The 27,433-nt window shown below is 52.3% G+C and overlaps 2 protein-coding genes across 9 annotated transcripts in view; one reads left to right on the forward strand and one right to left on the reverse strand.

Moving 5' to 3' along the window:
• The window catches only part of AMN (amnion associated transmembrane protein), a 30,288-nt gene extending 10,848 nt beyond the window's left edge, over nt 1–19,440 (forward strand). The window contains exons 4-12 of one of the 2 annotated variants that reach the window (XM_067295634.1): nt 8,241–8,328; nt 9,483–9,718; nt 10,407–10,544; nt 10,731–10,839; nt 12,433–12,515; nt 13,581–13,767; nt 14,753–14,927; nt 17,714–17,831; nt 18,555–19,440. In XM_067295634.1, the coding sequence (XP_067151735.1) occupies nt 8,241–8,328; nt 9,483–9,718; nt 10,407–10,544; nt 10,731–10,839; nt 12,433–12,515; nt 13,581–13,767; nt 14,753–14,927; nt 17,714–17,831; nt 18,555–18,665 (1,245 nt within the window). In that variant the 3' untranslated portion in view covers nt 18,666–19,440. Of the gene's footprint in view, nt 1–8,240; nt 8,329–9,482; nt 9,719–10,406; nt 10,545–10,730; nt 10,840–12,432; nt 12,516–13,580; nt 13,768–14,752; nt 14,928–15,621; nt 15,881–17,713; nt 17,832–18,554 lie in introns of those variants that run through there. The other variant, XM_067295635.1, reaches the window with a different exon arrangement.
• Nucleotides 19,441–24,734: 5,294 nt separating this feature from the next.
• The window catches only part of CDC42BPB (CDC42 binding protein kinase beta), a 96,050-nt gene continuing 93,351 nt past the window's right edge, over nt 24,735–27,433 (reverse strand). For all 7 annotated transcript variants that reach the window (XM_067295015.1, XM_067295012.1, XM_067295011.1 and 4 more), the window contains one exon: nt 24,735–26,488. In XM_067295015.1, the coding sequence (XP_067151116.1) occupies nt 26,357–26,488 (132 nt within the window). In that variant the 3' untranslated portion in view covers nt 24,735–26,356. The remainder of the gene's footprint in view (nt 26,489–27,433) is intronic.

Here is a 27,433-nt window from a genome sequence, read left to right on the forward strand (position 1 = left end):
CTTTTTCTGAGACAAAGGTAAAAATTTCATGGGAGCATGTGTATGCGGGTTGGTTTGTGTGACAGCACATAATTATAAGCCCAGATCCTGCAGGCTTTTCTCTGGCAACATTCCCACTGAAGGTTTGCCTGAGAGAGGAGTGCAATAAAACTGCCTTTTGCAGTTATCGAGCATAACACCTCCCCGAGTGCATTTGTTCCTTGTAGTCTAGTTTCCAGCAGGAGAATTTTTTAAAGCCTGTAATGACCAGACCCGTTTGCCAGAATCCCAGGGTCCTGCAAGCTGTTTCAAGGCAGCAGGAGTGGATGCTGGCGGCAGGTCTCTCCTTGCGGCAGCTCGGCACAAAGGCTGCTTTCCCTCCACGCCGAGGACCATTCCTCTGCGCATGCCTCCAAGCCTCCTTCCAGCCATGCTCAGCCCCAGAGCTCTCGCTGTGACCTTGTTTATGGTGGGAAATTCAGAAAAATGAATTGAGCCAATCTTAAGTCGATTTGGTGAATAGCTTTAAACCTCTGTTTGGATTCTGCATCTGTAACTCTAGTGCCTTATTTTGATTTACCTTATTGCACTCCCAGAGGGGCTACTATCCAGCACACTGGCTCCTCAGCCCAGGGACTGCGGCTCTGTGCTCTCTTACTAGGGGATGCAGGACACATCTGATTTCAGATGCCTGCCAGAGATGGACTTGGTCACCGAGACGCAGTCCCTCACAATGACGTGTGCTATCCCAGTGTCCCCTTTGCCTCCCGCCAGGCTAAGCCGGGCTGGTGTCTCGCGCCCTGGCTGCGCTCCCGAGAGCGGGCGCATGCTATGCCCCTTCCACCGCTTGCTGGCGGCTGCCGGACCTCCGCTTGGTTCTTGGTCCTTGCTCCAGGACACCCAGTTTCTTCTCGGAGAGCAGGATGCTGTGCTGCTGGGTTTGTGCCTGCGGTGACTTTTGCCCCATCATTGTGGACCCCACTGACGTGCTGTGATTTAACCACCACGCATTTGTCACCTAGTGAACAGGGCAGTGACTGCAGTGAGAGAAATGAGCCCAGGACACATCTACGCCACGCTGGCCTACAGCACAGAGAGCTGTCTATACAGCTTCCAGACCCAAACTGCCTCTGCATCCTGCTTTTAGGCTCGGGGATGAAGGATCGTCAGGGCCTGGGGCAGGAATGCGGTCCCCTGTGGGGGAAGGCTGGAAGTCTGCTAATGTTGGTATGGTCTTGGCAAGGTCTTCGCTTTCTTTTTCCCCGAGGCCAGGAAATACTGTTGTTTTTTAGTTTATCATGGCTCTGCAGAACAGCTGGAGTGGGCAGTCAAGCCTGGGTAACATGCGTTTGCTAGAACCAGACAAAAACATGCTTGGATTTTGCTTCCCATCACAAAACCAGCAGACCGTTCTGACACAAGTGGAGTCGTAGGTCAGGAGAGAAATGCCAGAGCGGAGCTGGACATGGGCAGTAGGAAAGGGGCACGTTCCCGCTGCTTCTGTGCGGCTGCAGAGGGGCCAGGCAGCCCAGCTCTGAGCACACAGCCTTGGTCACTCCGGCACTGCCACATTACGTTTCGGAGACCCGACATGACGGGCTACCCCCTGTGCTAGGCGGTTGCGGTGCCAAGACCAACTTAGTCATGCTTCTGCAGGGAGCAGGTGCAGGGGCCCGTGCTTCAAAATGCAAGGTAAAAAGTGATGAGCAGACACAGCGGGGGAACCTGATCCTGCACTAATGAGAGCGCAGCTGCACTGCTGCCAAATTATCCTGCCTTGCAGGAGAGGGAGGCAGGGACTTACGCAGGGAAGAGGCAGTCAAATGCCTCATTAGCTTGCAGGGGATGACTCTGAAGCTGCGTCCCACTGGCACGCTGCTCCTTTGCCCGGTCCCCTGCCATGCATGTGTCAGTGGCCAGGGCCAAAGTGCCAGGGCAGGAGAGCTCTTTGGGCAGAAAGGGCCCCGTCTGGCAGCGGGTCGCCCTCCTCGGCTCGCCCAGAGACGCCGGGGCGGCCGGCGGGTGGTCCTGCCTTCCCGGCTCGTTGCGCGTGCTGCCTGGAGACGTGCCCTGCCGTCTTCACGGGTTCGAGAGGCTATGCCCGCTCCTCCCGCTCAGCAGAGGTCATTAAGCCTTGTTTAAAGGATTTCTAGCCATTTGTTATCGCCTTTGGCGTGCTCAGCTGAATCAGTTCGTTTTGGGCAGCCTGCCTGCGGTGGCCACAGTAATGCGATTCTGCGGGAATGTCTCCGGTCTCCGGGGGCCAGCGGATAAAACCAGCTCCCCTCCACAAGCCTGGCAGCCGCGGGCCGGGCGTCCGCCGCGCCGCGGGGCTGGGAGATGGGCACACCGCTGCCGCCGCAGCCCCTGGGGGCAGCTGGCTGCTGGGGGTGAAAGGAGGGATTTTGGTCACCTGCAGGAGGGAGTCTGGGCACCGCAGGGGTTTTGTCACCAACACCAGTGGCACAGCCAATGTCCCCTGCCCATGTGAGCCCGACGCCGCGGTGGGGAGCGAGGTGGAGGCACAACTTGCCTCCCCCAGCAGACCCTGCCGCCCTGGCGTGGGGGCAAGAGCAGCCCCTTCGCCCCGGACGTGCCAGCATCCCCTTCTCCATCACAATCCCGTGCCCTCTCCTGCAGCACCTCCGCCTTGCCTTTCCCCATGCTCCTGCCTTGTTTTCCCTCTCGGCTCAGGTCTGTGCCAAGCAGAGGGTGTTTTTGGCACAGAGGCACGGAGCGCCGGTGCTGGGAGGGACGCGGGGGCTGACGTGAGCCTAACAGTGACTTGGGGACTCTCCTACCTTTGCTCCTTGGGAGAGACGCCAGCCCTTGCCTCCCTGGAGGCCGGTTTGCAGGAGTGCTCCTCTCTCACGGAGCCGGGTAACGTCCCTGCATTTTCCAGCCTGCTGCCCAGCAGTGTTGGGTTTTGGTATAGCTGGTGGCGATAACGGAGGGCGACCTGGACCCGGCACCGCGGCCAGCTGAGGACGTGCGATCGTGCCTGCGGCTTAGGGGAAGGAAGCTGGCCCGAGGATGCAGGTGTGAGCTTCACCCGGGCAGGAAAACAAACAAACGAAAACCCCCTAACGAACCCAAGAAACCCCGCGGCGAGTGAGTCCCTGGCAGAGCTCCAGGGCCGGCGAAGGGATTCACCTGCGGATAAATTTGGCCCATCACCTTTCTGATGCCTCTGGCAAGCAGCTGGATCCAACCCAGGAGTCTGCACAGCCGGCTGCTCTCCAGACCCCCAGCCAGCACCCAAAGGATGTTGGGAAAATCCCTACATTCCCCGTTGCCGGTGGCAGCCTGCGCCGGCCGGGGCCTGCCTGCTGCAGCGCCGGCTGCTCCGGCTGCCTGCTGCCATCTGCGGGCTGGAGCTGCCCGGGCGAAGGAGGGATTTGGCGGACGATACAGAAATCCGCTGCCTCCAGCCTTAGTGACCGTGGTGCACACGTCCTCTCGTCCTCTCGGTGGCTGAGAGAGGAAACCCCCCCTCACACGGTGCCCTGCTGATTTGAGCCGCAGCCCATCAGCGCCCGCCCCGGGCTGCCGGCCGGCCCAGGGGCTCTCTCGGGGCTCTGCCTGCTGGCAAGCACCTTGCCGAGCTCACGCGTGGGCTTGCAGCACTGCGGCGCCTCATCAGAGAGCTCAACTGCTGCGACACGGCGAGTTAAAATAAGGCTGCTGGAAGAGTCGGTGGCAACTGCGACCCTCACTCTCCCGGGGCTGGAGCGGAAGCTTGGCGTTTCTTCCCGGCACGGATGAACGTGACACGCCAGTCACGCTGCCGCTGCCAGTCACCTCCGGCCGGCGGTCATTAATCAGGCAGAGCAGGGATGTGCCAGAGGCTGGTTAAAAGCCGCACATTTCCAAAGCCGCGTTCCCAGGCCTCTGCCGTTAGGTAAGAATAGCTGCAGGTTGTTAAACGGGAAGGAACTGTAAACTCAGAAGGTGGGTCTTACCCTGCCAGTCACTTCTTTCCCTCTTTTTTCTTTTTATTTCAGAAAGGCAGTTTTGTTTTTGCTTATGAACATCTCGGGACCTCTTGGGCGTCCCGTTCTTGCACAGTGCTGTGCTGCCGGTGCTGCAAACATGACGACTGTGGGCTGAGATCCACATGTGGTCTTTCTTTCTTTTTCGATGGCTTTGGTGAGAAAAATTGTGACTGTGTTTCAGTTGTCATTACATTTGCTAATGAAGACCAAGGAGATAAGTCATTTACCAGTATCAGGGATGGGAAATGACTAATGGGACTCTAAGTAGCTCACTGTATTAATGACCCTGGAGTACAGGTTGGCAGGAGCAAGAGAAAGCAGATGAAACTGCCAGCTTTTTGGCTCTGGTCTTTTGGTACATGTCATTGCTCAGTTCAAAATGTTCTTGGAAAGTGTCCCAGCCTATATGTGACTTCTATACTAAACTACCAATTGCAGAAAGCCACTTTCCCATCCAGAGTCTCCATTTGTCCTCTGCAGTGAGCTGCGATGCTTAACACTCTGCTATGTTAAGAAAAAAAATACCAGTGCAAATTTTTTACAAACTAATACTCACTGGACAACTGAGCCACTTCTGAAATGCTGGCCAGTGGCATACATCTTGGGGAGAACTTGTTCAGCTCCATTTCAAACCAGTAAGTGATACCACTGCCTGCCTGCAGGGACTGGTGGTGAACGCAACACACGTCTATCTCTGTGGGCTGGGAGTTTAGCTGTGGATGGTGGCACGGGGGAGGCCTTCCTCAGAAACTCCTGCAGAGCTCTTCTTGCATTTCATCTTCTGCAGATTTGGTGACTCCTTATGCCAGCTTGCACGCTTGCAGTTTTAGTTCCAGAGCTGGTGTGTACAAGGGTTTGGGGCAGTCCCTGTCCTGTGTGTCTGGCCTGGAGCTCAGTGTGAACTGGTCAGTGACTGGGATGGTGTTTATGCTGGGGGACTCTCCTTTCCCTGCCACACTTGCATTAGGCGGGATGGGGACATCTTTCTTTGGGTTTGAAAACTCCAGCCAGCCTAGGTTGTAGGCCTCTGTGGTGGAGGGGGATCTCCAGCATTAGCTGGAGAAGCTACATCTTCTCCAGACAGCGGATCCAGACCCCAGCAAGCTGGCAACATCAGCGCTGAAGACATGAGGCAGATTCAGGGAGAGGCTAAGAGACCTTTTCTTCTGCCTCTCCCCACTGGCCATGCGTGCTGCTAACGCTGCATCTGCTGTGATCTCATGCAGGTCCCTCTCTACAGCAATCATCTCACCTCTTGTCCTTCATAGGCGCAGGAGGATGTGGTTGGTCATTGGACTGGCTTTTGCATATTTTTTGTGTGTGTGTTTATCTTTAATCAACAAAGCCCGCCTCACCCCCACGCTCCCCACACTGAACTCAGCTAGATCACTGTAGCTGTCTTTCTAAGCCATGTGAGCAAGCGTGAACTCTTACCAGTTTTTCCTTGTTTACAACACATGCGCAAAGTGCACTCGCGTTGCTCCCTGGAGAAGGGTGACTGATGCAGCTTACAAACACAGGTGCCTGTTTGTCTACGTGTTGTCTTTGTGGCTTTTTAAATTCTTTTTTAAGCTCTGGACAAACAACCCTCTGGACAGGAAAGTTACTTGCGTCCCTCATGACCTCCTCAGGGTGTCTGGGAAGCTCAGATCTGCAACTACAGTCAAGGTGTTTGGTCTCATCCAGGCAGAGATGAGGGCAGGGACTTACCAACCCAGTGGTCTTGATCCAGCCACAGTATTCATGAATGCCAACTTCCAAAGGCTGGGAAAACATAGCCGGGCCAGCTAGTCATGGACCTGGTGTGTCACTCATCCCTGTCACCAGCAGCTGCTGTTTGTTTGTTTGTTCTTCCTCTCTCACAAATATCTCTTCAGCTACGGGCCTGAGTGCCCAGAGTTCACTGCAGTGAAGATCTGGTATCATATGTTGGCAAAAACATCAAACACATCCAGTCAAAAAACCAAATGGCTCCCCGTCCTGCTTAGGGCGGTGATGCACTGCAAACTTGGCCAAGGTGGCAACCCAGTGAAATGAGCATCCGATCCTCAGCGACTGGTGAGAGAGACAGCCGTGAGGACCTGATGCTGCTCCTGCCTGAGCAGGCCAAGCAAGCACTGGGAGAAAGGATCTGCCTAGCCGCATGCTCGGCTGGCTGGCACCGCTGATTGTATCTATCTGCCCTGGGTACTTGGCATTAGTTGGCTGCCGCAAAGTGTCCAGCTGCCTGTTTCCAGGTGGAGGAACACTAGCTGGAGCATCTCTGAAGAAGTGAAGGACCTTATAAATGAAACTGGTAACATACATCTTGCCTGGCTCAAAACAGGCCAAGTCCTGAGCCTCATACTGTTACTAGGTATGACTTTTATATCTGTAGATAAAGAACACTTTGACATTCTTATCCTAACAGAGCTTTCAGCCTCTTTCAATGCTTCAGTCTTGGAAGAATTTTCCTTACTTGAGAGAATAATAACAGAAATTTTGGCGAACATGATGGTGTGGTTTCCAGTTAGGCACTACACATTAAGCTCTCATGTCACAGCATCCATAGGTGAAGGCTTCTTTCATCTCCGGTTGGTGGGGAGACTCCATTCTCTTGGAGCAGATGGTGCCCAGGCCTCACTTATTCTCCTCTTCATCACCTTTTGTCTAGACCAGAGCAGTATGTGCAATGCTGCTGGATCTGAAACAGGTGGTACATAGGAGCACTGTGAGCTCTTCTCGGTGGCAGCTGCCCTCTGCCCTGGCTTCTCATGGTTTCTGAAGCAAGAAGATGATCTGGACTATGGACTTCAAAGCACTGCAACACCAAGGCACAAAGCATGTGAAACGGCTGCTTGCAGCTTGGGGATGAGGAGCTTTTTTGCCTTGAGGAACAGCCCCACAAAAGTAGTCCCTGTATGGACTGGAGCAGCCTCAGGCAAGACTACCCCAAGGACAGAGAGCTATCACAATCCATGTGTGACAGTCATTCCTTAAGTCTTGCTTGTCTACATGAATATTTAAAGACTGATCAGGTAGATGAAACCTTAAAATCCAACCTAACACTTCTCTCTGACCACAGGACCCCGTGTGTGGGCCTAATGCCGTCCTGGAGGGCTTCCAGCTACTGTCTGAAGAGTGATGCTAAAAAACCCTGGATAGGCTGAGTTAGAGGAGAACAGAGCCTTGAACATTACTCACTCCTTGACACATGAAAATACTGGGGGAAAACCCAACATTTTCTTGAGTAATTTGTAAATGGAAAATAAGATGAGCTGGGCTGAATAAGCCATGTGTTATGAATGAGTTGCCTGACTCGGTTGTTTGCTAAAATGTGTCCTGGAGTCAGCAATACCGGCTGGTGACCCCGCTGGCTACAGCTCTTCAGCAGGATGGTCACCAGATGCAGAGCAAGCCAGAATGCTGTGCACCTTGAGCTAGGCAGGGTTTGCCCACGTGGCCACAAGCAGATGCCGTGCCTGGCTCAAGCCAGGTAGATGTGGCAACTCTGCCTACCTGGTGGTGGTGTCTGACAGAGCGGCTCTAGCTATGGCAGCACAGCTAGTTAAATGCCACTGTGTGTTTTCCTTAGCTTGCTCCAAGTGCAGATTCACTAACTGACACCTTGTCGAGCTTTGTTTGACCCCGTGCATTTTTTTTTTAAATCGTTTCACGTGCAGGGCATAAGTAAGTGCAGTCCATGTGGTGTGGCAGACAGACATCAATGTGGCGAGACACGCTGAACTGCGTGGTGGTGTCCTCAGTAAAAGCTATTGCCCAGTGTCAATGGGTCAAGCTAGAGCAGATTTATAAGGGCCCAGCATTTAATAAACAAACACACTCATGTTGGCCTATGCTAGCAAAGTGCAAGTTGGAGCAGCCTCAACCCCAGCCTTGCCCGGGGGGTGGAGGTGGCCTGGCTCTCCCCCGGCAGCATCCAGGGTCCGTTTCAGAGGTGGTTGGGACCCTATGTACCTAAGAAGTTGTTGAAAGGGTTTATTTTTTGTTTTCGCGTGTTCTTTTTTCCCTAACTACTTCATGGTTTTGTGTTACTATAAGATAAAATGAAACCTCTTTTCCCCATCACAGCGTCCCCCTCTGTGAAAAAGGAGATGATGCTTTCCCATTACACAGGGCACAGTGAGGGTGACTCCTAATGACTGCGAAGTGCCCGGGAGACAGCGAGGATAATAGACATTCAAATAATTACCATGGTTATTTGATTACGAGCCTGGGTGGCTGGCAGTGGGACCGCACAGTGATGTTTTGAATCCTTTTGTTTAGTACCTTCCGCTGAACGGCGAATTCATCCTGGCATCTGGGGCAGGATTTGCAGCTTTTGACGGCAGCTGGGATCCAGGATGTGACTCAGGTATTTTTTGCCCTGACTAGTCACCCAATCAGCCCTTAATCATGCAAATTCAGCACAAACACTTCTACAAAGGTCTCTGCTATCCCACCTCAGAATAAAGTGAATCACTCCTCTTTTAATATCTACCTTTTCTCTGACAACCTCCTTCGCATCAGATCTTTTTCTTCTGCTAGATCACCTGTCTTCTAAAAAATAATTATGCCAGGGAAGTCTTTGAAGTAGTAGCAGAGAGGTAAATATTGTTTATATTTTACCCTGTCTATTAAGCATGTAGCCACATCAAAGTCCTCATTTTCTTTGCCGTCGTATTTCTGAAGAAAACTGGTTATGGATTACACACACAGGCCTCAGAGAGCTGAACCACAGCCATTTCAGAGAGTTGGCCTCTGGCCCAGCTAGTATTTGCGTAAAGGCATTTCAGTGCTAACACATCATTCAACCTCCTGTTAGTCTCAAACTGAGATTTGCAATGACTGAGGTAGCAGTTTTGTTTTATCAGTGCCTGTTATTAGCCTGAAAGCTGTTTGCTAGGGAGAGGTATTTTTGGTATTTAAGAGAGAAATAACACTTTCAATGGCAAGCAACTTTTTAGCTCAGCTGCAGAAAAACAAGCAGAATCAAAAAGTGGAGCGTGAGGAAGCACAGCGTGCACATCGGGGCTCCGAGGGGCAGTTTTGAACCGCGTCGAGGATAAATGCGGGTTGTCTCTGCCCCCTGGCAAAAACGCCCGGGAAATCGGAGGGGGCAGTGCACAGGAAGTAAAGGCACCGGTGGGTCTATCTGGAGGAGGGACTGCAGCCTCGGGCTGTTCAGGGTCGCTACCAAAACCTCCATCGTTGTCACTGTCCCCCACTGGAGCTGTTGGACCTGTTTCGGATGTGCTTGGGAAGCCCTCTCCCCTTTGCACAAGGCTTTAGCTTCTGACCCTCACATGCTCCTGTGAAATCAACAGGCAACTTTCACAGACAGATTAAAAAAAAAAAAAGAATATAAACAATCCAGTCAATAAAAGGCCATGTGGTATCAGTAAAAATCAGTAAAATTGGTATTAATCAGTAAAAATGCAGCTGTTGGGGAGGGATGGGGTGTGAGGCGGGCATTGTGCCGTGCTGCCGAGCCCAGGTCGCTCTTGACTCTCTTGCTGCTCTTGGCAGGCTCGGCCGCCAGGTTCGGGGACGCCGAGGGGTTCGCATGGTTCGACCCAGCGCTGTGGCAGACCGCCGCCTCGCCGGGGGAGCTGCAGCAGGGCGGACGCATCTTTGCCGTGGATGAGGAGCGCGTCCCGTGCCAGTACGATGATGTTATCCTTCAGCCCGAAACCTCCTTCCGGGTAAACGTCGACTCATCACGGGGCATGATTCATCTCCGGAGCATCTCTCTCATGGGTCAGGTAATGCGGGGCGGCTGAGAAACCCGGCGGCGCGCTCAGCTCACACCTCCTCGCCGCGGCCCCCGAAGTAGGTCACGAGGAGAGGGAGCGCGGGAAACCCCGCAGACCGGGCGCCAGGCTCCTCTCCAGGGCAGGAAAAAGCTATTTTTGGCCTTGCATGGAGGTTCTCCTGAGGCACCAAGCCGTGGTAGTGCTGTGCCAGCACCACGGCGGGATGGACCTGGCCAGGGCAGGCAGAATCACGGGTGGCCGTGGGCTGCTCCGGGCAGCTCGAGTCTCCCCGTCCCTTTGCCTTTGCCACCCAGTCCTGCTCTGCTAGGAAAACAGCTGCTGATGTGCCACCATCTCTTGCCCAAATCCACCTTCTCATGAGCACTTGTGTGTGAGGGGGTGCTGGGGGGATCAAGGGCAAGACGGGACCCAGCTGAGCCACGATCAAAAGGTAACGGCTCAGCTTTTGCCAAACATCTGGCTTTTTTGGGCAACGAGACCAAGCAAAAGCCGAAATGGGCGTATGGGCAGGAATTTCCTGGCGCCCTCAGCCCGTCGCGTCGCTGCCCCAAAGCTGGCGGTCAGAGGCAGCCCCAGGTGCCCGGGCAGTGGCGCGCCAGGGCTCGCCGGCCGGGGAAACCGCTCTGGCCTTGCTGGAAATGCACGCCCCCGTTTTTGCTGCTCTTCTCCCGGCCAGACGTTCAGCAGCACCGCGGCCTTGGCCGAGTACCTGCGGGGCCCCTCCGCACCGCTGCAGTTTCACGGCAACGGCACTTTCCAGGTGTCGGGCACCGGGTGTCCGGACAAGTCCGGCTGCGTCTGCGGGAACGCCCAGGTGAGTCCCCCCGCGGCAATGCCGGGAGCTGCGGGACAAGCCGGGGCCCGGGGCCGGCAGCCCAAAGAGGCGGGTGGAAGATGCTGGGAACGGGGCCACCTCCGCCGGTGGAGCTCGGTCTGGTGGCGGTCGGGGAGCGCCCGGCTCGCGGGGGCGAGCGGCTGACGCTGCCCTGCTCTGCTTTAGGACGGCCACCGCATCTGCGCGGCCCTGCTGGGGGCGGCGGGGAGGCCGTGCCCTGCGCCGGCGTGCCGGAGCCCGCTGCGGCCCCTCGGCCACTGCTGCGGGGTCTGCGGTGAGTGCGGCGCCCCGGCCCCTTCCCCTCGCCCTCCCCCGTGGCCCTTTCCCCCGGCTGCGCCCGCCCCTTCGCTGGGACCTGCTGTGGGCTGCAGGCTCTTGCAGGCTGGGGGTCCTGCAAAGAGGCGCTGCTTTCCCGCCTCGCGCTTTGCTTCTCTTTTTTTTCCCGGCTGCTCCCCTAAAAAGTGGTGTTAAAGCAGAACCGGCAGGCGCTGCGGATGGGCGCCCCCAGCCCGGGAGCCAGTCCGAGTCCCTCGGAGGCAGCAGGGCTCGCTGCGGGCGTGCAAGCGTAGGGACCAGAATAGGCACGCTTGTGCCCCTCCCCAGGGGCTTCGTGAACTAAAAGCAAACTGCCAGCGTGGGTGAGTCCTGCAGCAAACTCGCTGAAGCTGCCAGCTGCTTGTGGCTGCCATTTTACAGCTGGGAAAACTGAGGTCCAGCGACTGTGGGTGCAGAGGACTTGGGTGGGGGCAATAGTACCTCTGCTGTCTCGGTCAATTAAGGAGCTAAAGGATTTGTGCCTAAAAATGTGGCCAAGGACACCTGTGACCCAACCGGGTCTCTGAGAGCCCAGGCCAAGCGCTGTGCCGCAACACTGCTCCCATGGGTCCTGTCCACTCCCAAAACGTGATTCACCCAGTGCCCAGCTAGTGTACGTCTCTCCGAAGCATTATCACGGCTCTTTGGAGCTGGTGTTGAATTGCAGCCCTTTGTCCCTGCTTCTGGTTTATCCTGTCAGGATGTCAAAACTCATCAAGCTAATAGGACTCCGCTGAGTTTATGCAATGGAAAACACTCAAAGGAAATGCACTTTTTTTCACAGTAATGTCATCTTTCCAACAGCAAGTTTATTTCATTTAAAATAGCATACATATTTAAAATAAACCATAAACAACAGATTGACAGTATTCCCTCTGCACATGTGTGCTTATGCATTAATCTACCTAGGAGGTTAAGTGGAGTTTTTCTTACACAATTTTAACTGCTATCATACCAAATTCATTAGAACGGCACTACCTGTTTCTCAGATGTGCCCATAAAAGCAGAGCCTTTAAAAGCCATTAGGAGAACTTCCCATTTCAATAAACATTTACGTGCATTTTTTTCAAGGAAAATACTTGAATCAATGACTGCAGTGCAGCGATACAGGGAATGCAAGTATCCTCTCCTCTGTGCTTTACATCCAAAGAAGTAGCAGCATTGCTGAATCACAGCCTTGCAGCCTTGAAACACAGATAAATGTAGAGCTTCCCACAGGAATATGCAGGAAAAAGCCTTTAACAGAAGGCTTCTCTCTGGAATATGATGGAAAACAAAAGCTTTTAACTGAAACCAGTCAATAAAAAGACCGGCGAGAGGGAGCGGTTCCTCCTGGGGGCTTCGTTCAGACCCGGCCGTGAGCCCTCCTCTCCTGGGCACTGCAGTGAGATCAGGTGCAGGGAGGTGCTGGAGAGCCCTGTGTGCCTCCGGTGGCAATCGGCATCATGCTTTGCTCCGAAAAGCACATCGATTCAAGCCTGGGGCAGCTCTCCGGCCAGTCCAGGCTTGGTGATCTTGCTCTCTGTCTCATCTCTCTGTTTTTGGGCTGCAGGAGCCACTGTTTGCCTGGAGTTCACTCCTGACTTTGACCTGCGGAAATATCGGGACAGGCTTGTCCAAGCCTTCCTGAGCCTGGTACGTCAGCCGGCCGAGTGGGATGGCAGTAGGATATTGGGAAACCACGAGCTGCGTCAGCCAGCGATTCACAGGGAAGGCAGGGGGGTGATGCGTGGCCACGTGCATCGCCCCTGGGATGCAGGCTGCTGAGCCCTGTGGTCCAGCAGCCTAGCCGGGGAGCGGCAGCCTGCATGCCCGGCTCCCGACCTCCCCCCGACGGCTGGCATCCCAAATTCGGCCCCTTGAATTCGGTGCCACCCAGGCCAGTGCCACCCCCCTTGCTCCCAGCCACAGCCAGCCCGCCCCCTCTCAGTTTGGGGCAGAAACAGAGACAGACACCAGGTTCCCGGACCCTTCTGGCCCTAAAGAAAGGGCAGTAACTAGCATACGGGCCACGGGCAGCACCTGCACCTTTTCGCCACTGTCCCGGCCCGCTGGGGAGGGAGAGCTCAGCGAGAGCGGGCACAGCCAAGAAGCGGCCATCTCAAGCTGGTCCCCCCACCCGTGCACTCCTTGGGCAGCTGGGCACATGCACACGCGCCATGGGATCCCGCAGGCCCTGGGGACGGCTCGTGCCAGGATGCTCACGGCCAGGAGCTGCCGGTGGGTGAGGGCATGCTCGGGACTCACACCAGAAGGATCAATACCAGAGTATTGCTCTATTGATCCAGAGCTGGAAGCTTGCTTCCTGCCCTCTTTGCGATCACACACATATTACTGCATAGTTTAAAGGGTGTGCTACATGAAATTGCTCCCTGGGCTGCAGGTCAGGCAGGGGGGATTGACTGGCTGGTCTCTGTAGCGGCTGCGGGATCAGCCGGAGAGCATTCCTGGTGCTCTTGCCTCTGCTGGGGGGATGCTGCATGCCAGGGGCACCCAATGCAGATTCCCAGGGACAGGAGATATGAACCTGTCATTTCAGAAACCCAATGGCAATGCAATAACAGGAATGGCAGCTCTGTGATGGGTTTCACCTGAAGATTTATAGATGGGCCTTATTGGTGCATCCATCATGGCTGTCTATAGATGTGAGTCTAATTTCTGCCTGCTGCTCTCTTTACGTGTCTTTTGTGTTTTGAAAAGCCCAAATACGCTGGAGTTCAGATGGCGATATCCAAGGTACACAAAGCACAGACCTTTCTGGGAGTTGCACTGCGAAGCTCCGCTCCTGTCATCCAGATAGTGCTCATCGATGACCAGACTGGGTCGCGGACAGGCACTGCTGCTGAGCAGATGGCTGCAGACATCATGAGCGACATCGCACAGCATGGTAACGCTGCCTTTCTCCTGAGCTGGGCACCGGTGGGTGCATCTAACCCACCGCTGGCGGCAGCTCCTTGCCTCCTCACCAGCAGCTCTTCCTCACCCGCTCCTGTCAGCTGTGTCACGTTTGCCAACTCTGTGACTCTGCTCTTTCAGCAGCAACGTCCTGTGATGGGAATCACATGCTATCAAGGGGCTGTTCGGTCGATGCTCCCTGCATTGAAAACACTTGATTGCCTGGAAATGGCATCTGCTGTGCACAGCTTTAAAGCACTGCCTTTGTCCTTGTCCTCTTTAGTCTAGTTTGGCACAGCTCTAAACCTTCCTAATACACACACACGCTCTTTTCTAAAGATGTTGTTGGTGAAATTTTGCTTACCCCAAAGTTGTACCACTTTCATCATAATAGGACAGCAGTGTGAGAAGAACAGAACTGCAGAATTAGAGATTATTGGGGTTGGCAGGGATCCCTGGAGATCATCTAGTCCAACTCCCTGCTCAGGGCAGGGTCAGCCCTGACCAGTTTGCCCAGGACCATGTCCAGTTGGGTTTTGAATATCTCCAAGGCTGGAGACTCCACAGCCTCTCTGGGCAACCTGTTCCAGTGTTCAACCACCCTTACTGTGAAGGGTGTATTTTCTTGTGTTCACGTGGAATTTCCTGTGTTTCAGTTTGTGCCCGTTGCCTCTCATCCTGTCACTGGGCACTGCTGAGAAGAGTCTGGCTCCATCTTCTTTACACCCTCCCATCAGATACTTGTACACATTGATAAGATCCCACTGAGCCTTTTCTTCTCCAGGCTGAACGGTCTCAAGTCCCTCAGCCTCTCCCTGTATGGTTGATCTCTCAGTCAGCTTTGAGGGCCTTCGTTGGACTTGCTCCAGTAGCAATGGCTACTGTGCATGAATCAGGGTGGTGTGCAGATGGTGGTGGTGGTGGGGGGGTGTTGCACTGTCCAGACCTTACCCATATTTCTTCTCACCCTTTCCCAGGTGAAGCACTTGGCATATCCAGCGGCAAAATGGAGGTGGCCACTGGCAGCATTTTCAGTGGGCAAACAGGAATCAGCACATCAAGGAGGATCTTAACAGGGACGGTTGTGGGCCTGCTCTTTGGACTCCTGTTGCTCGGAGGGATGCTCCTTCTCTACAGGAGAGGAATGCTAAGGTAGGGAAGGGGCTTCTGCGGGCAGGGTAGGGGTAATATTGGCAACCGCTGCAGAGCTGTGGCTGAGCAGCCCGGGCTAGCGGTGAACACCCCAGTCCATCAGCGTCTTCCAAGCCTGGGGCTGCTCCAGGTGTTCTGCTGTCGTAGGGCAACTTGTTACCAAATGTTGGCCTTCCAGCCAGCCTTTCAGCGGGGACAAAAGGCAGGGCTGGCCGAGAGCTCCTGCACCTCCTTCTCCGTGCTTCATCCTTCCTGCCACCTCTGTGGGCAAAACCAGGCACTCTGTTATACTGGAAGTTACCGGTTCCTTGTGTTTTATCAGAGGCAGGTATAAACCGGAGCAGGTTTCATGCTATGCCAACTTAGATCAAGGGTCCAGCTGGGGCAGGGTGGAAAGCTCTGAGGTGACTGAAAAGGCACTTTTATACACTTAATCTGGTACTTCAGCTTCCTCCACAGGCAAAAGGGAATTGCTGCTTGGCACTGTGTGGTGTGGCATGCTCTGGGCAGGAGCAGCGCTGCTGCTGCACAGTTTGAGCTCTGACCAATCTGACCTTGCTGCTCCATGGAAATCTCCTGTTCCTGGTAGCCTTTAGTTACCTGCGTTAGTTAGCCCTGCGTGGGGGTGGAGAACTGAAACTGCCTGCTTTTAAATAGAAATGCATCGAAATAATTCAAACCTTTTGTCCTACAGCTTTGTAGTCATGAAAGGGAATGACAGCATCAAGAAAAAAAATGCAGTGCTGCTCTCCACTAGTGCCTGAGTTATTAATACTGCACAGAGAGCAGCGCAGATCCAAAGGGAAGGATGAAAGGGAGCTCAACACCTACCTGTACCGCAGCCAAAGAGCCCGTCAAAAAGGCCTCGTCTCCAGCACCTTTTCTCCTTGCAGGGCAGAGACGGGGTGGGAAGGGCTCAGACAGTGGAAAAGCCGCCCTGCCAGCACTGAGCTCAGCACAACGCAGGCAGCCGTGGCAGGTGCTCCTCTGACCGACCTCCGCTCCTAGCCAAAGCGCTCACCGTCGCGCACGGCCTTGCCTCCCCCAAGAGGTGTCACAGGCTCTATTTAATTCCTGCTGCAGGGCAGGTTGCCTTTGTACAGGGAGGAGGCTTTGGATAAAAGCACCAGAGGCGCTGACGTGCCGGCCGTTGTGCAAGGGCCACGGGCCGGGCGGACAGCTGCAGGCAAGGTGTCACTTTGGGGGAGGTTAGAGACAAAAAGCAGGTGGTAGGAAGGAAACTGGCAGGGGATGGAAGAGCTCATGCCAGACCGTGATCCCTCAGCCAGCCGGACACGTGCTCAGCTGCTGGTGTGGTCCTGCTGGGTCCTGTCCCCGCTCGCAGCTGGCCACCAGCCCGAGCCGTGCAGGGTTTACTGGGGACACCACCGTGTCCCTGCATGGGACAGTACACCGAGCTACTCTGACTTATTTTGCCCACCTGACCTTGGGTAAGGCGGAGCGACCCCAAGCATTTTATAACCATCTTCTGGGGATGGCCATCACTTTAATTTGAGGGTGCAAGACGCATTTGTGTCTGCCAGGGAGCACAGGGCCTGTCTGCCGCAGCTGGCAGCGTCCAAGGCTCACAAGTCAGGCCGTTTCTCCTCGCCCCGCTCGTTAGCATGGGCTTCTCGTTGCACAGCAGAGCACTTGGGCACGGACTGTTTCCCTGCCACTCAGCACGTGCTGACATAACGTTTCCTAGCAATAAACTAGCGCCTTCATTTAATTTCTAAATAAAACTCCAAGCCCCATAATTGCTACTTGATGATTTATCTTCCACTGACATGTGTTTGGATGCCGGACAGGCCTTTGAAACAAGTGCTGTCAGCATTAAGAGGAAAGTTTATGTAACAGCAGAGGACAGAGCTGAACCCAAGCCCAGGCCCTTCGCAGCACCGAGGGAGCCTGGCTTGGTCGTGCCGGGTTATAACGAGTCGGGAGGCAGGTCCGCGGAGACGCTTACAGGTCAACTAGCTTCGGCTGTGGATTAACAAACATTAATGAAAAACTTGCCCCACAGGCTCTTGGGGGTGGGAGGGAGGATTTGCTGGATGGGTGGCACCTTGTCTGAGACTGCTGCAACGTGGTGGAGATGCCCTCACTGCAGTGGCCCATCGAAGCGAGCATGGGGTCTGCAGAAAAGACCATGCATGGCCCCACGCAGAGGGCTCAGCCTTTCACGTCACGTACGCGGGTCCCGACGCGCCAAGGCAAGCCCCGCTGCTAAATGCGTGGTGGTCGCAGTGCCTAGATATCGGCCAGCTCTCGGGACCTGGGGTGGCATGTGAGGACCCTCTGTGAGCCCATCAACGTGACGTGCCTGGTTTGGGGGATCTTGCTCACTAACCAGGACCCTTAGGATAAAAGTGGTGGTGAAAACGAGATGGTAAAAGCGATAAGGTGACAAAAGTAATGCTGCAAACTGTGAACATTTGTTGAGATTGCAGGGGGACCAGGTGTCAGCTCTGTGGCAGTTCGTTTTAATTCGCAAAGGGAGGGCAATGACTCCGGAGTGAATGTGAGCTGCGGCTTTCTGCCTGCTGACTAATTCTTCCCTCCAGGATGCAGGCTGCCGACCTGCAGCTCACTGGCTTCCACTGACAAAGTGCAGCGTTTCCCTGCGAAGGGAAATAAATGTCCCTGAAGCACCCTGAAACTTTGCCCCAGTATTTTCTCATCCATCCCTTGAAGACGAAGCACTTCAGCTGCGGGAGCCACTCTGACAGGTACCCTGGGTTCAGGGGGACGCAGACGGGTGATCCCCAAATGTCTCTCCCCAGGCTGTGGGCCGCGCGCCTCCCCCGGCCGTGGGGCAGAGCGCAGGGCCTGGCGTCCCCGGAGCCGGCGAGCAGCAAAGGGTTTGACAACCCCATGTTCGACATGCCCATGGACACCACGGTGAGTTGCCGTCTGCACGGTTTCTGCCACTGCCAGGGGGCTGCAGGGACCCTCCTGCCCGGATGTGGGTTTTTGTCCCTGCTCGAGGGAGGGTGCACAGCATGCACCCGCAATGCACAGCATTGTACCCGCAACGCACGGCACTGCACCGCGCTGCACCCACAGCGCACCACGCTGCACCCGCAATGCACGGCACTGTACCCGCAACGCATTGCACTGCTCCGCACTGCACCCACAGCGCACCACGCTGCACCCGCAATGCACGGCACTGTACCCGCAACGCATGGCACTGCTCCGCGCTGCACCCACAGTGCACCACGCTGCACCCGCAATGCACGGCACTGTACCCGCAACGCACGGCACTGCTCCGCACTGCACCCACAGCGCACCACGCTGCACCCGCAATGCACGGCGTTGTACCCGCAACGCACGGCACTGCACCGCGCTGCACCCACAGCACAGCAGGCTGCACCCGCAATGCACGGCATTGCAAACATAGTGCACCGCGCTGCAGTCAGGGGGGCTTCTCCTGTGCTGGGGCCAGGAAGGGGCTTGTGCGACGGCCCCATCTCCGGTGGCCACGCGTGGAGCTGGCCACTTGCAAACACCTCGGCTCCCAGAGCTCAGGGTGCTGTGGGGTCCCAGTGCCTGCAGTGAGGAGGGGGTTGCTCGAGGTTTGCTTCATGTCTCCGGAGGGTGTTTTTCCCTCTCTTGCTACTGCAGGAGCCTCCGGGCGCTGCCTCTGGTGAGGACGCACGGCAGGAGATGGCTCTCAAGGACAACCAGATCTTCTATCTGAACCCTCTGTACGACGAGAGTGAGGTTGATGTCTGACAGCGCGACCGGGGCTGTCCCCAGCCCAGCCGTAGCAGCGTGGCCACGGCCCCCCCTGGGGACACTGCCACCTCGCAAGTGCCCCCTCGGGTCACACACACCAGGCACATGCTAGTCCTCCCCGAATAAAAGCGTCCATGTGTCCAGCACCCGTATCGCACCTCACCACCATGAAGACTCGGGCAAGGCCTCCCCGGTGGTGTTTCTGTCCATATAAATTGTATTTTGCAGTTATCACTCCTCCCTTTTTTAAGAGAGCCACCTCAATATCAAGATGCTGTTCTCACTTTGTACCGGGGCCTAATCCAGCAAGGTGCTGAGCTCCGTGGGCTGGGGCCTGCACCGTGCCAGATGTGGCCAGGACACGTAGCGCCGCGAGGGCGGCATCCCCAGGACCGAGGGCAATCAGGTGCCTAAGTGCGTTTCAAGATAGGGGCCCGGAGCCCCCAGCGTCTGGGCCCACGACTGAGCCGAAAAGGGGCTGACCCTGTCTGCAGCGCGGGGGCTGTTTGCACAGTGCAGGGAGCAGCGCGCCGCCTCCGCTCCCCTTTCCCCGCCTGCTCCCGTCCGCCCCGGCGTCGGACGCCGGAGCCCCTCGACGCTGGCGTGGGGCTGAGTCCTGAGCAAACACCTGCCTCCTCTTCACCTCCGCTGAAATGCCTGAGCTTCCTCCTCCCCGCTGCAGCACGTCTGACATTTATTACGAAAACCTCTCGGACCTGCCTTGGAATTTATCGCCTGATTCCCTGTGGCGAGAGAGTAAATATTTTCACTGCAAAACAAAAAAAAAAGGGAGTACAATAGCGTTTTTTTTTTACGGATTGGCTTTCCGGGTGCTGTTTCGGGAAGCAGTTGAGAGGGCCGGGGAGGGGCACGCGGGGGGACCCCGCCGCCACGGCCGTCGGCACCAGCCGGGCTCTGGTGCTCCGGCGCCTGCCCAGGAAGCGCCGGCACCAGAAACGGATAAAACGCAGGGGCCGGGGGGCCGGGACAGGCCTGTCCCGAGCGGGGGTCAGCGTGCCCCCGCCGCAGCCTTGTTGGCACCCACCACCCCCGGCTGCCCGCAGTGCCGGGCAGCGTGTCCTCGCGGGAGCAGCTCTAATGGGTGACTCTGAAATTATGGAGATGTATGCAAATATATGCAAATTCACACGCTGCTGGGTTTTCAGGAGGGCTCGTCGGCGTGTTCCATAAGGAAGCAGCTATTTTAAGTTTATCATATTTTGTTCTCGTCTCTGGAAGACATAATCCCTTCCCAAAGGTCTTGGAAGTCAGCGTCAGATGCATCACAGGCCCTGACGAAACGCGGCAGGTCGTGTCTGGTGCCACGCACGACACCAGGGCAGAAACACAGCAAGCCGTCAGCGGTGGCGGGCACCCCCGGGGCGCGACCGTCCCCATCCCACTGCCTTGACGCCCTCCGGCAGCAAGCCATCTCTCCGTGGGCAGGAGTGGTCCACGGCCAGGGCTCCAAAACCGGCCTCCAGCACGGTCACCCCCGTTACGGGAGCCTGAAGGGACGGAGACCCCCATCCCGGACTGTCAGCCCAGAGCCGGCTGGTGCCCCGTGGACGCTGGAGAGCTTCCCTTTCAAAACAGCTCATTGCAAGTGGCTGAATTTCTTTTAGCTTAGATGCCTTAAAAAGAAAATGCATCAGCGCAATTTTTTTCCCAGCCCAGGTCGATGCAGTGCTGCACGCTGGAGGACGCAGCTGCTGGGCAGCCGGTCGCCCCGCAGCATCTCGGCACCCTGGCTCTGCCCCGTGCACAGATGGGGCTCCAGGTAGGGGAAAGATGCCCCAGGAATAGCATGGCTCATTGCACGAGATGACGCAGAATGGTCTTTTCCCCTGTGAGCAGCTGAAAACCTCAGCTCTGCACCCTGCCAGCGCATGGCTGTGATCTTGCTGTGAGCTGGGACAGAGGTTTTCACAGAGGTGACACGGTTTCAGGAAACACAGCAGAACACAAAGCGTGCGCGAGAGGGAGGCAGGCGTTCCTCTCCGCACAGATCAGTGCCGGCTAACCCCACCGTACCGGGGTGTGTGGATTTGCTGCTTGTGAGGCTTCATTTTCAAAATGCGTTAGCAACTCGAGGTCACTTACAACAGAGGCTTTAATTAAAGTAGAGATCAATTTTTGTCAGCGTGCTCTGCAAGCACACTCTGTACTTTTCCTCCAGGAGACACGTTTGCTCACTTATACAGCGAACGTTGCAGGGAGGGGGAAGTTCTGACAAAAAATGAAGCAACAGAAACATTTTGCAATGCCAGGGGTCAACAGCTGCTGGAAAACCAGATGTTGCCCTGCTACTTTAGCTTGCTTGCTGGTGTAAACACACAGCCCATGGTGCAGAGAGGGTAACGCAAAGGGTTTCAGTATGTAAGAATCCCTCCTGGGAATCTGCACAAACAAGGAAATTCATTTGCAGACATCTTTGGTAGCCAGTGCATTAGATCCTTGGTTTATGTTTCCGGGGTTGTGTGTGGACCGTTTGAGTACCTGATGGCTTTGTTTTGCTCTTGGTCCTGAAAGTCAAGGATTCCTGCTGTGACAGACTAATGCAAAATGCATTAGTGTTAACGGCAAGAATGCAGGAGCCATTGGTTCCTAGGGTTTTAGAAGAAAAAGCAACTTGCACAATATTAATGGACATCCAATTGCATCATTGCGTCAACCCTCAGCATCTCTCCACAGCTCACAGAAGCTGTGCAAATCTGAATTCAAATAATGCACTTTGCCCAGTGAATTGCACAAAGCAAGTCTCAAAATATCACAGAACCTACCAACAAATCTGACCTCATCCATTTTTTCAATGTTTTAGCAGATCTGTTTAAAATGTTAAACAGACCTGATCTGGCATGGCCTGGCACTACTGGGATCAAAGAGCTGGCTAAGCTGCTAAAGGGTGGTCAGCAGAGCAGTGGACAACTCATCCCACCAGCATTCACTGCTCAGCACTTGGCCATTGCATTGCTGCTCCTCAGGAGGATACAGAGCAGGGACTACATAAGAGACCGGAGAGCAGGCTAGGCTGTGAAAATCCGAGGGTTTTATCTATGATAAAACAACCAATAAAGCTGCATAACCTGCTTAGTCAGGTGACAAAAAAGTGCTGCATCTTAATGGGGAGCAGGGAAAATGTTTACTGCAAGGACATTGAACTGGCTGATTTTTTGAGTTCATGTTCCTCCTCTGGTTGAACTGCAGCATTGCAGCTCCCATTTGTTAATCACATCCTACTGTATGCTGCTCCTGTCCTCAGCTCACCCCATTGCTAATGGTATTCTGAACACCACTCGCAACTGGGACATGCTATCCCAACACTTAGCTTTCTCTGACACCCCCACAACTGTCATGCAGCTAACGTCTAGTTTCATCATCACCCCATATCCCTTGGAAGCACGTTTAGGGAGGGCTTCGCAAGGGAGCACCTAGACTATGCTGCCTCTTTCAAATTACTGTGCCTTTCTCCCTGCCTCCTCATGGCATACGCCTGCTCAGGGTGCACCACGTCCCAAACTGGAGCCCCTGTGTCCCATGCTGCCACCTTGCCCGGCCCGCTCCGAGATGCTTTGGAGCCCAAGGCTCTGGGGCAGAAGATCTCACCCTGCAGCAGGGAGCTGCTCCTACTGGACCACCTGCGCTGGGCAAGGGTGGCAGCACCTGTAGCTCCTCACCCCTCAAAGCAGCATGGCAAGGACCTCCCCAGAGACCCTTACTACTATGCAGCTGATGGCCACAGACTTGGTGCAGGGCACTCTGAGCTGCATCTGCTCCCCACCACCCATAGCACCTACAAGAAAACGTCTGGTGCAGAGTCTGTTTTTAGCCAAGGATGCAGGTAGAGGTTAGGAGAACAAAGCTGCTGAAGGGAGATGTAAGTTAGCTGGGGAAACGGAGAAGGGGACCAAGGTTGTTGGGGTGTCAACAGGTGGGGGAAACTCCTGCTCAAGGAAGTGGTCCAGGAGACCTGCTGCCACTACAAGGAGTGGCCCGGGCAGGTGAATGCTACTTTCTGCCACGTCCTCCTTACCAATGCCTGCTGAAGCCACTTCGTACGAAGCAGGGAGAGTCCAAACCAGAACATGAGATGTTCCAGTAGCCAGGCATACAAGAATGTCAACTTTCTCTTTTTTTTTTTCTTTTCTTTTCAAATAGGCTAGATTCAGCATCAAGACAACATTCATGGTCATGATGTGACAGCTTCCTTTAACTGTTACTTGCTTAACTCTCCTAAGGGTGCAATTCTGTTCTCACAGTCATCCCTCTTCCCTCAATGCTCCCCTATTTCTTAGTGCTTTAGACTACTATACCATTCAATGTACCAGCTATTAAGATGTTTATGCATCTGATTCCTCCCAAAGATGCCCAATTTGACATTGTGGAGAACAATGAAGGCGTCTAGAAGTTCAGCATTTCCATGCTGAAGTCGCCCCCTGTGACTTAGTTGTTTTAAGCACACACCATGCAAGCATAAAGCAAGTATTTACACACACATAATAGCAGATGGCATTCATTTAGGAAGCAGTTAGTTCTCAGAACATCTGTGCTGAGACAGAGGTGTTGGCAGACGTTTAGGTCTCAGGTAGCAAGTGACACCAGGAAGTATTCCAAAACACTAAACCTTTCATGTTGAAAAATCTGTGCTAGAAGTGACCAAAGTTTTCTGATGAGTCCAGCTCTTGGACAAGTTTGCTGGATCACTCCAGCCATCATTAGCATGACCCTACATAATGCCTCTGTGAAAACAGCCTTGGACAGGAATTGATAGAGAGCAAATTACCCTCATTCCTTGCATAAATGAGTTTCTTGCTTGTGATACTAGATTAGTAACCTCCAGGGAAAAGAAAGCACACTGTCAGAGGAATATTTCAAATGAGTCTTGAATTTCCACATTTTTAAAGATCTCCTGAGGGTTTAGGAGGACTCTTTAGGTAACTGGAATTAGAAGCCGTAAGGGAATGGAAGATTTGAAACGGGCTGGAGTGGAGGACTTGGGGAGGAATTCTGCTCAGCCAGATTAAAAAAAAAAAAAGATTAATATATTCAAGCTAAGCAATTCATTTGTTTTTCTAGAAATGTTCTCATGCTTAAATTATAAGCAAGTTTTGGCACTGCTGAGTGCTGTGATTTAATACCCCCATAATTAAAGAGTTTGTTGTCATCCAAAGTCCTTACCACACAGAGGAAAATCAGCTCAAGAACAGCAGAAATGTTTTTTAAAAGTCAAAGACTGATTAGCGTGAATACTCGTCAGAATGTTTCTGGCACTCTACTTCAAATCTCCTGTCAGCTACCACCCATCCCGGTGCTCGTTCCCAAGCCAACCAGCCAGCCTCCTGGCCTTGCCCAGTAGGTTTGGTCAAGCATGGAACAGCAGGGCCCAAAACACTCATCCAGGCCTTCCGGACTAAGATAACCTGAGGTAAGATGGGGGCGAGTAACAGAGAAGCAATCTGGGAACATACAGGCACTCTGTAAGGGACAAGGCAACCCAGGACACATTAGGAAAGGTTTTGGCTCTGCTCTAGCCACAACAAGTTCCACAGTGCTCAAATGTTCAATTTTGAAAATCCTCCATATATCAGGGGAAGGGAAGGAGGTGTGGACAGGCAGGAATGACACAGGACACCCTATTCAAACAACGTTCCTTAATATGTTCATAAGCTTTTCTCTGGGATTACTGTTTTGACAACAAGTGTCTTTAGTATTTTTATCATACTTAAGATGTTTGAATAGATCCTGCAGCCTCCTTACTATGCCTCAGCCATAAGGAAATAATCATCTAAATCACTTAAAATGGATTTACAGGGCCAATGATTCAATGAAATGACAACTGCAATGAAGAGTGCAATTTCAACACCATATTCCACCTAAAGGATTCCCATTTCTCCTGAACAGGCATTTACATACGGAAACACACACCTTTCTTGTAGTGTTCAGGTATGGAGTTCAAAGTATCTTTTAGTTCATGTAAAATTTTCAAGTGGACAAAGTGAATTTATTACGAAACTACAGCAAGCATCAATGGTAAACTGTTTTCACATGTCAAGACAGACAACTATGAACTTTAAAACCTCCCTCTTCTGCTTTATTGACAGGTAAATTGTTCAAAAATGTTCTCACAATTCAATAATTACAAAGACTTAGACTTACATTAAAAAAGTAAAAACCAGAAAACCCCCAAAGCAGTAGTGTCCAGCTCTAACTGAGCCCCTTTATCAATAATCTGAGAAAAAGAGCAAGTACTGTCGAACACTTAACGTAACAGGATTAAATGTTGACTAGAACACTCAGTTTAAACTAAAGATAAGTGCACGTCCTATACAGTGTTTCAGAAAAGAACATTAGCCATTGGTATATCATTAGCCCATTTAAACCAAATTTTAAATAAGTGACATCCAACTGTCATAAAATTGGCACAGAAGGCACACTAGTGTGACAATGACAAACTGGATATGCCAGCCACTGAATTAATTACAAGCTTTTAATGAAACATGGTCACAAATCTTTGATTACTAAATGTATAATACATGGAAGCATGAGATTAAATATACACGCAAAACATCACCACTGCACGTGGGCCATAGCAAAATATACAGGAGTGTGTTGTGCATTTTTCTACATGATCAATACTTGATTAATAATCATGGGGTCTTCATGCAGGTGAGGATACAATTAATGAAAAAAGCAGCACCCTCAGTTACACATCCTTCACGTTCCACTTTGGTAACCAATAAAATAGACTGATGTTTTAGTGATACAGTCCCTTAGATCAAGCAGACTTTAAGGGCAATGTGTCCACAAGAAGGTTTACTAGCTAAACAATGTAGTGTGTCTTTACACCAAAAAAACCAGGAGAAAGTTTCTCAGAAGGGGATAGCAGGAACTATGAGTAAAAATTTTTTCACAGCAGTAATTATCAATATTTTAAAAGCCCTGACTAATGATTGTGATTGATGAGGACTAAAAAGCAGGGTATGGGTAAAAGATAACTGGTAGTAGTCCTATGTACAAGACTAAAGTTGGTAGAAAGATAGAAAGACATTATGCAGCTGAATATGTAATGGTTAAATGAATTAAAAGGCCACAAAACTATAACCAACTTTCATTTCACTTCCTGGTGATTCTGTTGATATTGGGAACAACCTACACTTCCTAGCATTCTCCTTAAGGGTTAGGAAACAAACAGTTATGGGAAAAAGGGAAAAGTATATTTATCTGAGGATGTAACTAGACCTGCTTGCATTTCCTATTCAGAGGTCTAAATTGTGTCTAAAAGGATTTCCTGCTAATGAGACATTACATCATTCTATAGAAAAATAATATTCCTGATAATGTAGCAACATTATCAGTATCTCTCTCTATTTCTTTTTCAGCATAAGAATAAGACTATTTACTGGTGGCCTTAAATGCTCCTATGCAATAAAACTGTCACAGCTGTGCAGAAAGGAATCAACCATAACTGAGCAGTGAACAATTCTACATAAAAAGCTTGATCACTATTTAGTAAAGAATTTTCTTCATTTCAATAGTTTGTATCTACAATCTGGATATATAATTATTCTTGTACAACACTAGCAATTCAGTGTCAGTCTTGGCACTAGCATCTGAGACAGCTTTGCCCTGCTCTTGAATACTCCATGGAGTAGTGGATGATCAAAGACAGAACGGTGAGAGCTGTAGTGTTATGCGTCACAGGTTGACGGGTCCAGTCCATCTAGTGTAAGCTGATTCCTATGCGGAGAATTGGGACTTGGAGGACCACTTGGATTTGAGCTGTTGGATGGAGTAGAGTGTTTGGTGGAGTCTGAATCAGGCTGTTAACGAGAAACATTTAAAAAGTTACATTTATTTAAAATCAATTCTTTATACTCAAAAGCTTTCGAAGCACTGAAAGGCAAAATTAGGGAGCACAACACATGAAGTAGTGTGTATTAGATTCATTTCAAAGCTAAACAGTAATACAAATACTTTCATTATCTTCAACAGGCCTTAGTGCAGTCCTGGAGGCAATCTTTTGATGTAACATGAATTTTGGCAAGGTATATGGAAATTGCTAAGCCCCCGTCTCCTTTCCTTTAGCCAGTGAAAAGCTTTTCTGATAGAACACATTTATCTATCCATTGTTGTTCAGGATTTAAAAGCCTGTGTTTCTTAAAGCAATCTAAATAGCCAAGGAATTTGGCCATATAATATGTAAACAATTATGGTCAAATCATGCTCAGTTTGGTGAGAAGGAAGGAAGGAAGCAAACATATGAACTATTTACTAAACAGTGCCAGCAACAAAGAAAAGTGTGTTAAGTGCACGACAAAAGAGTGAAGGTTGCTAGGTATCAGGCTGGAAATCTTGAAGTAAGATATACTTACTGAAGACTCCCTCCAGTCAATATCTAATAAAGACAGTCTGTCCACAGTTATTTCCCCAGTGTTAGACTGGTCGTTGGATACTTGCCTCCAAAACCTGGTCCTACTTCAACAGGACGGCTGGCAAGTTTCACGCTATTTTGCTCAGTTACAGCTCTGAGCACTACACAAATTCACAGCTAACGAAATACTTCACAGGAAAAACTTCTACCATTGCAGTAAGTTACTTTCAGGAAAGGGAATATTTATTTAGCAAACAGACTGAAAGGTGACATCCTTGAAGAATGCCGCTCACAAGGTTTTGCATGGCTCAAACAATTACAAGACCATCTATAACAAGATTATCCTAACATGATAAACAATCCAGCTCATGCTGCGATAAAACCATAACTCATG

Source organism: Apteryx mantelli, chromosome 4, assembly GCF_036417845.1.
Source record: "Apteryx mantelli isolate bAptMan1 chromosome 4, bAptMan1.hap1, whole genome shotgun sequence".
Lineage (NCBI taxonomy): Eukaryota > Metazoa > Chordata > Aves > Apterygiformes > Apterygidae > Apteryx > Apteryx mantelli.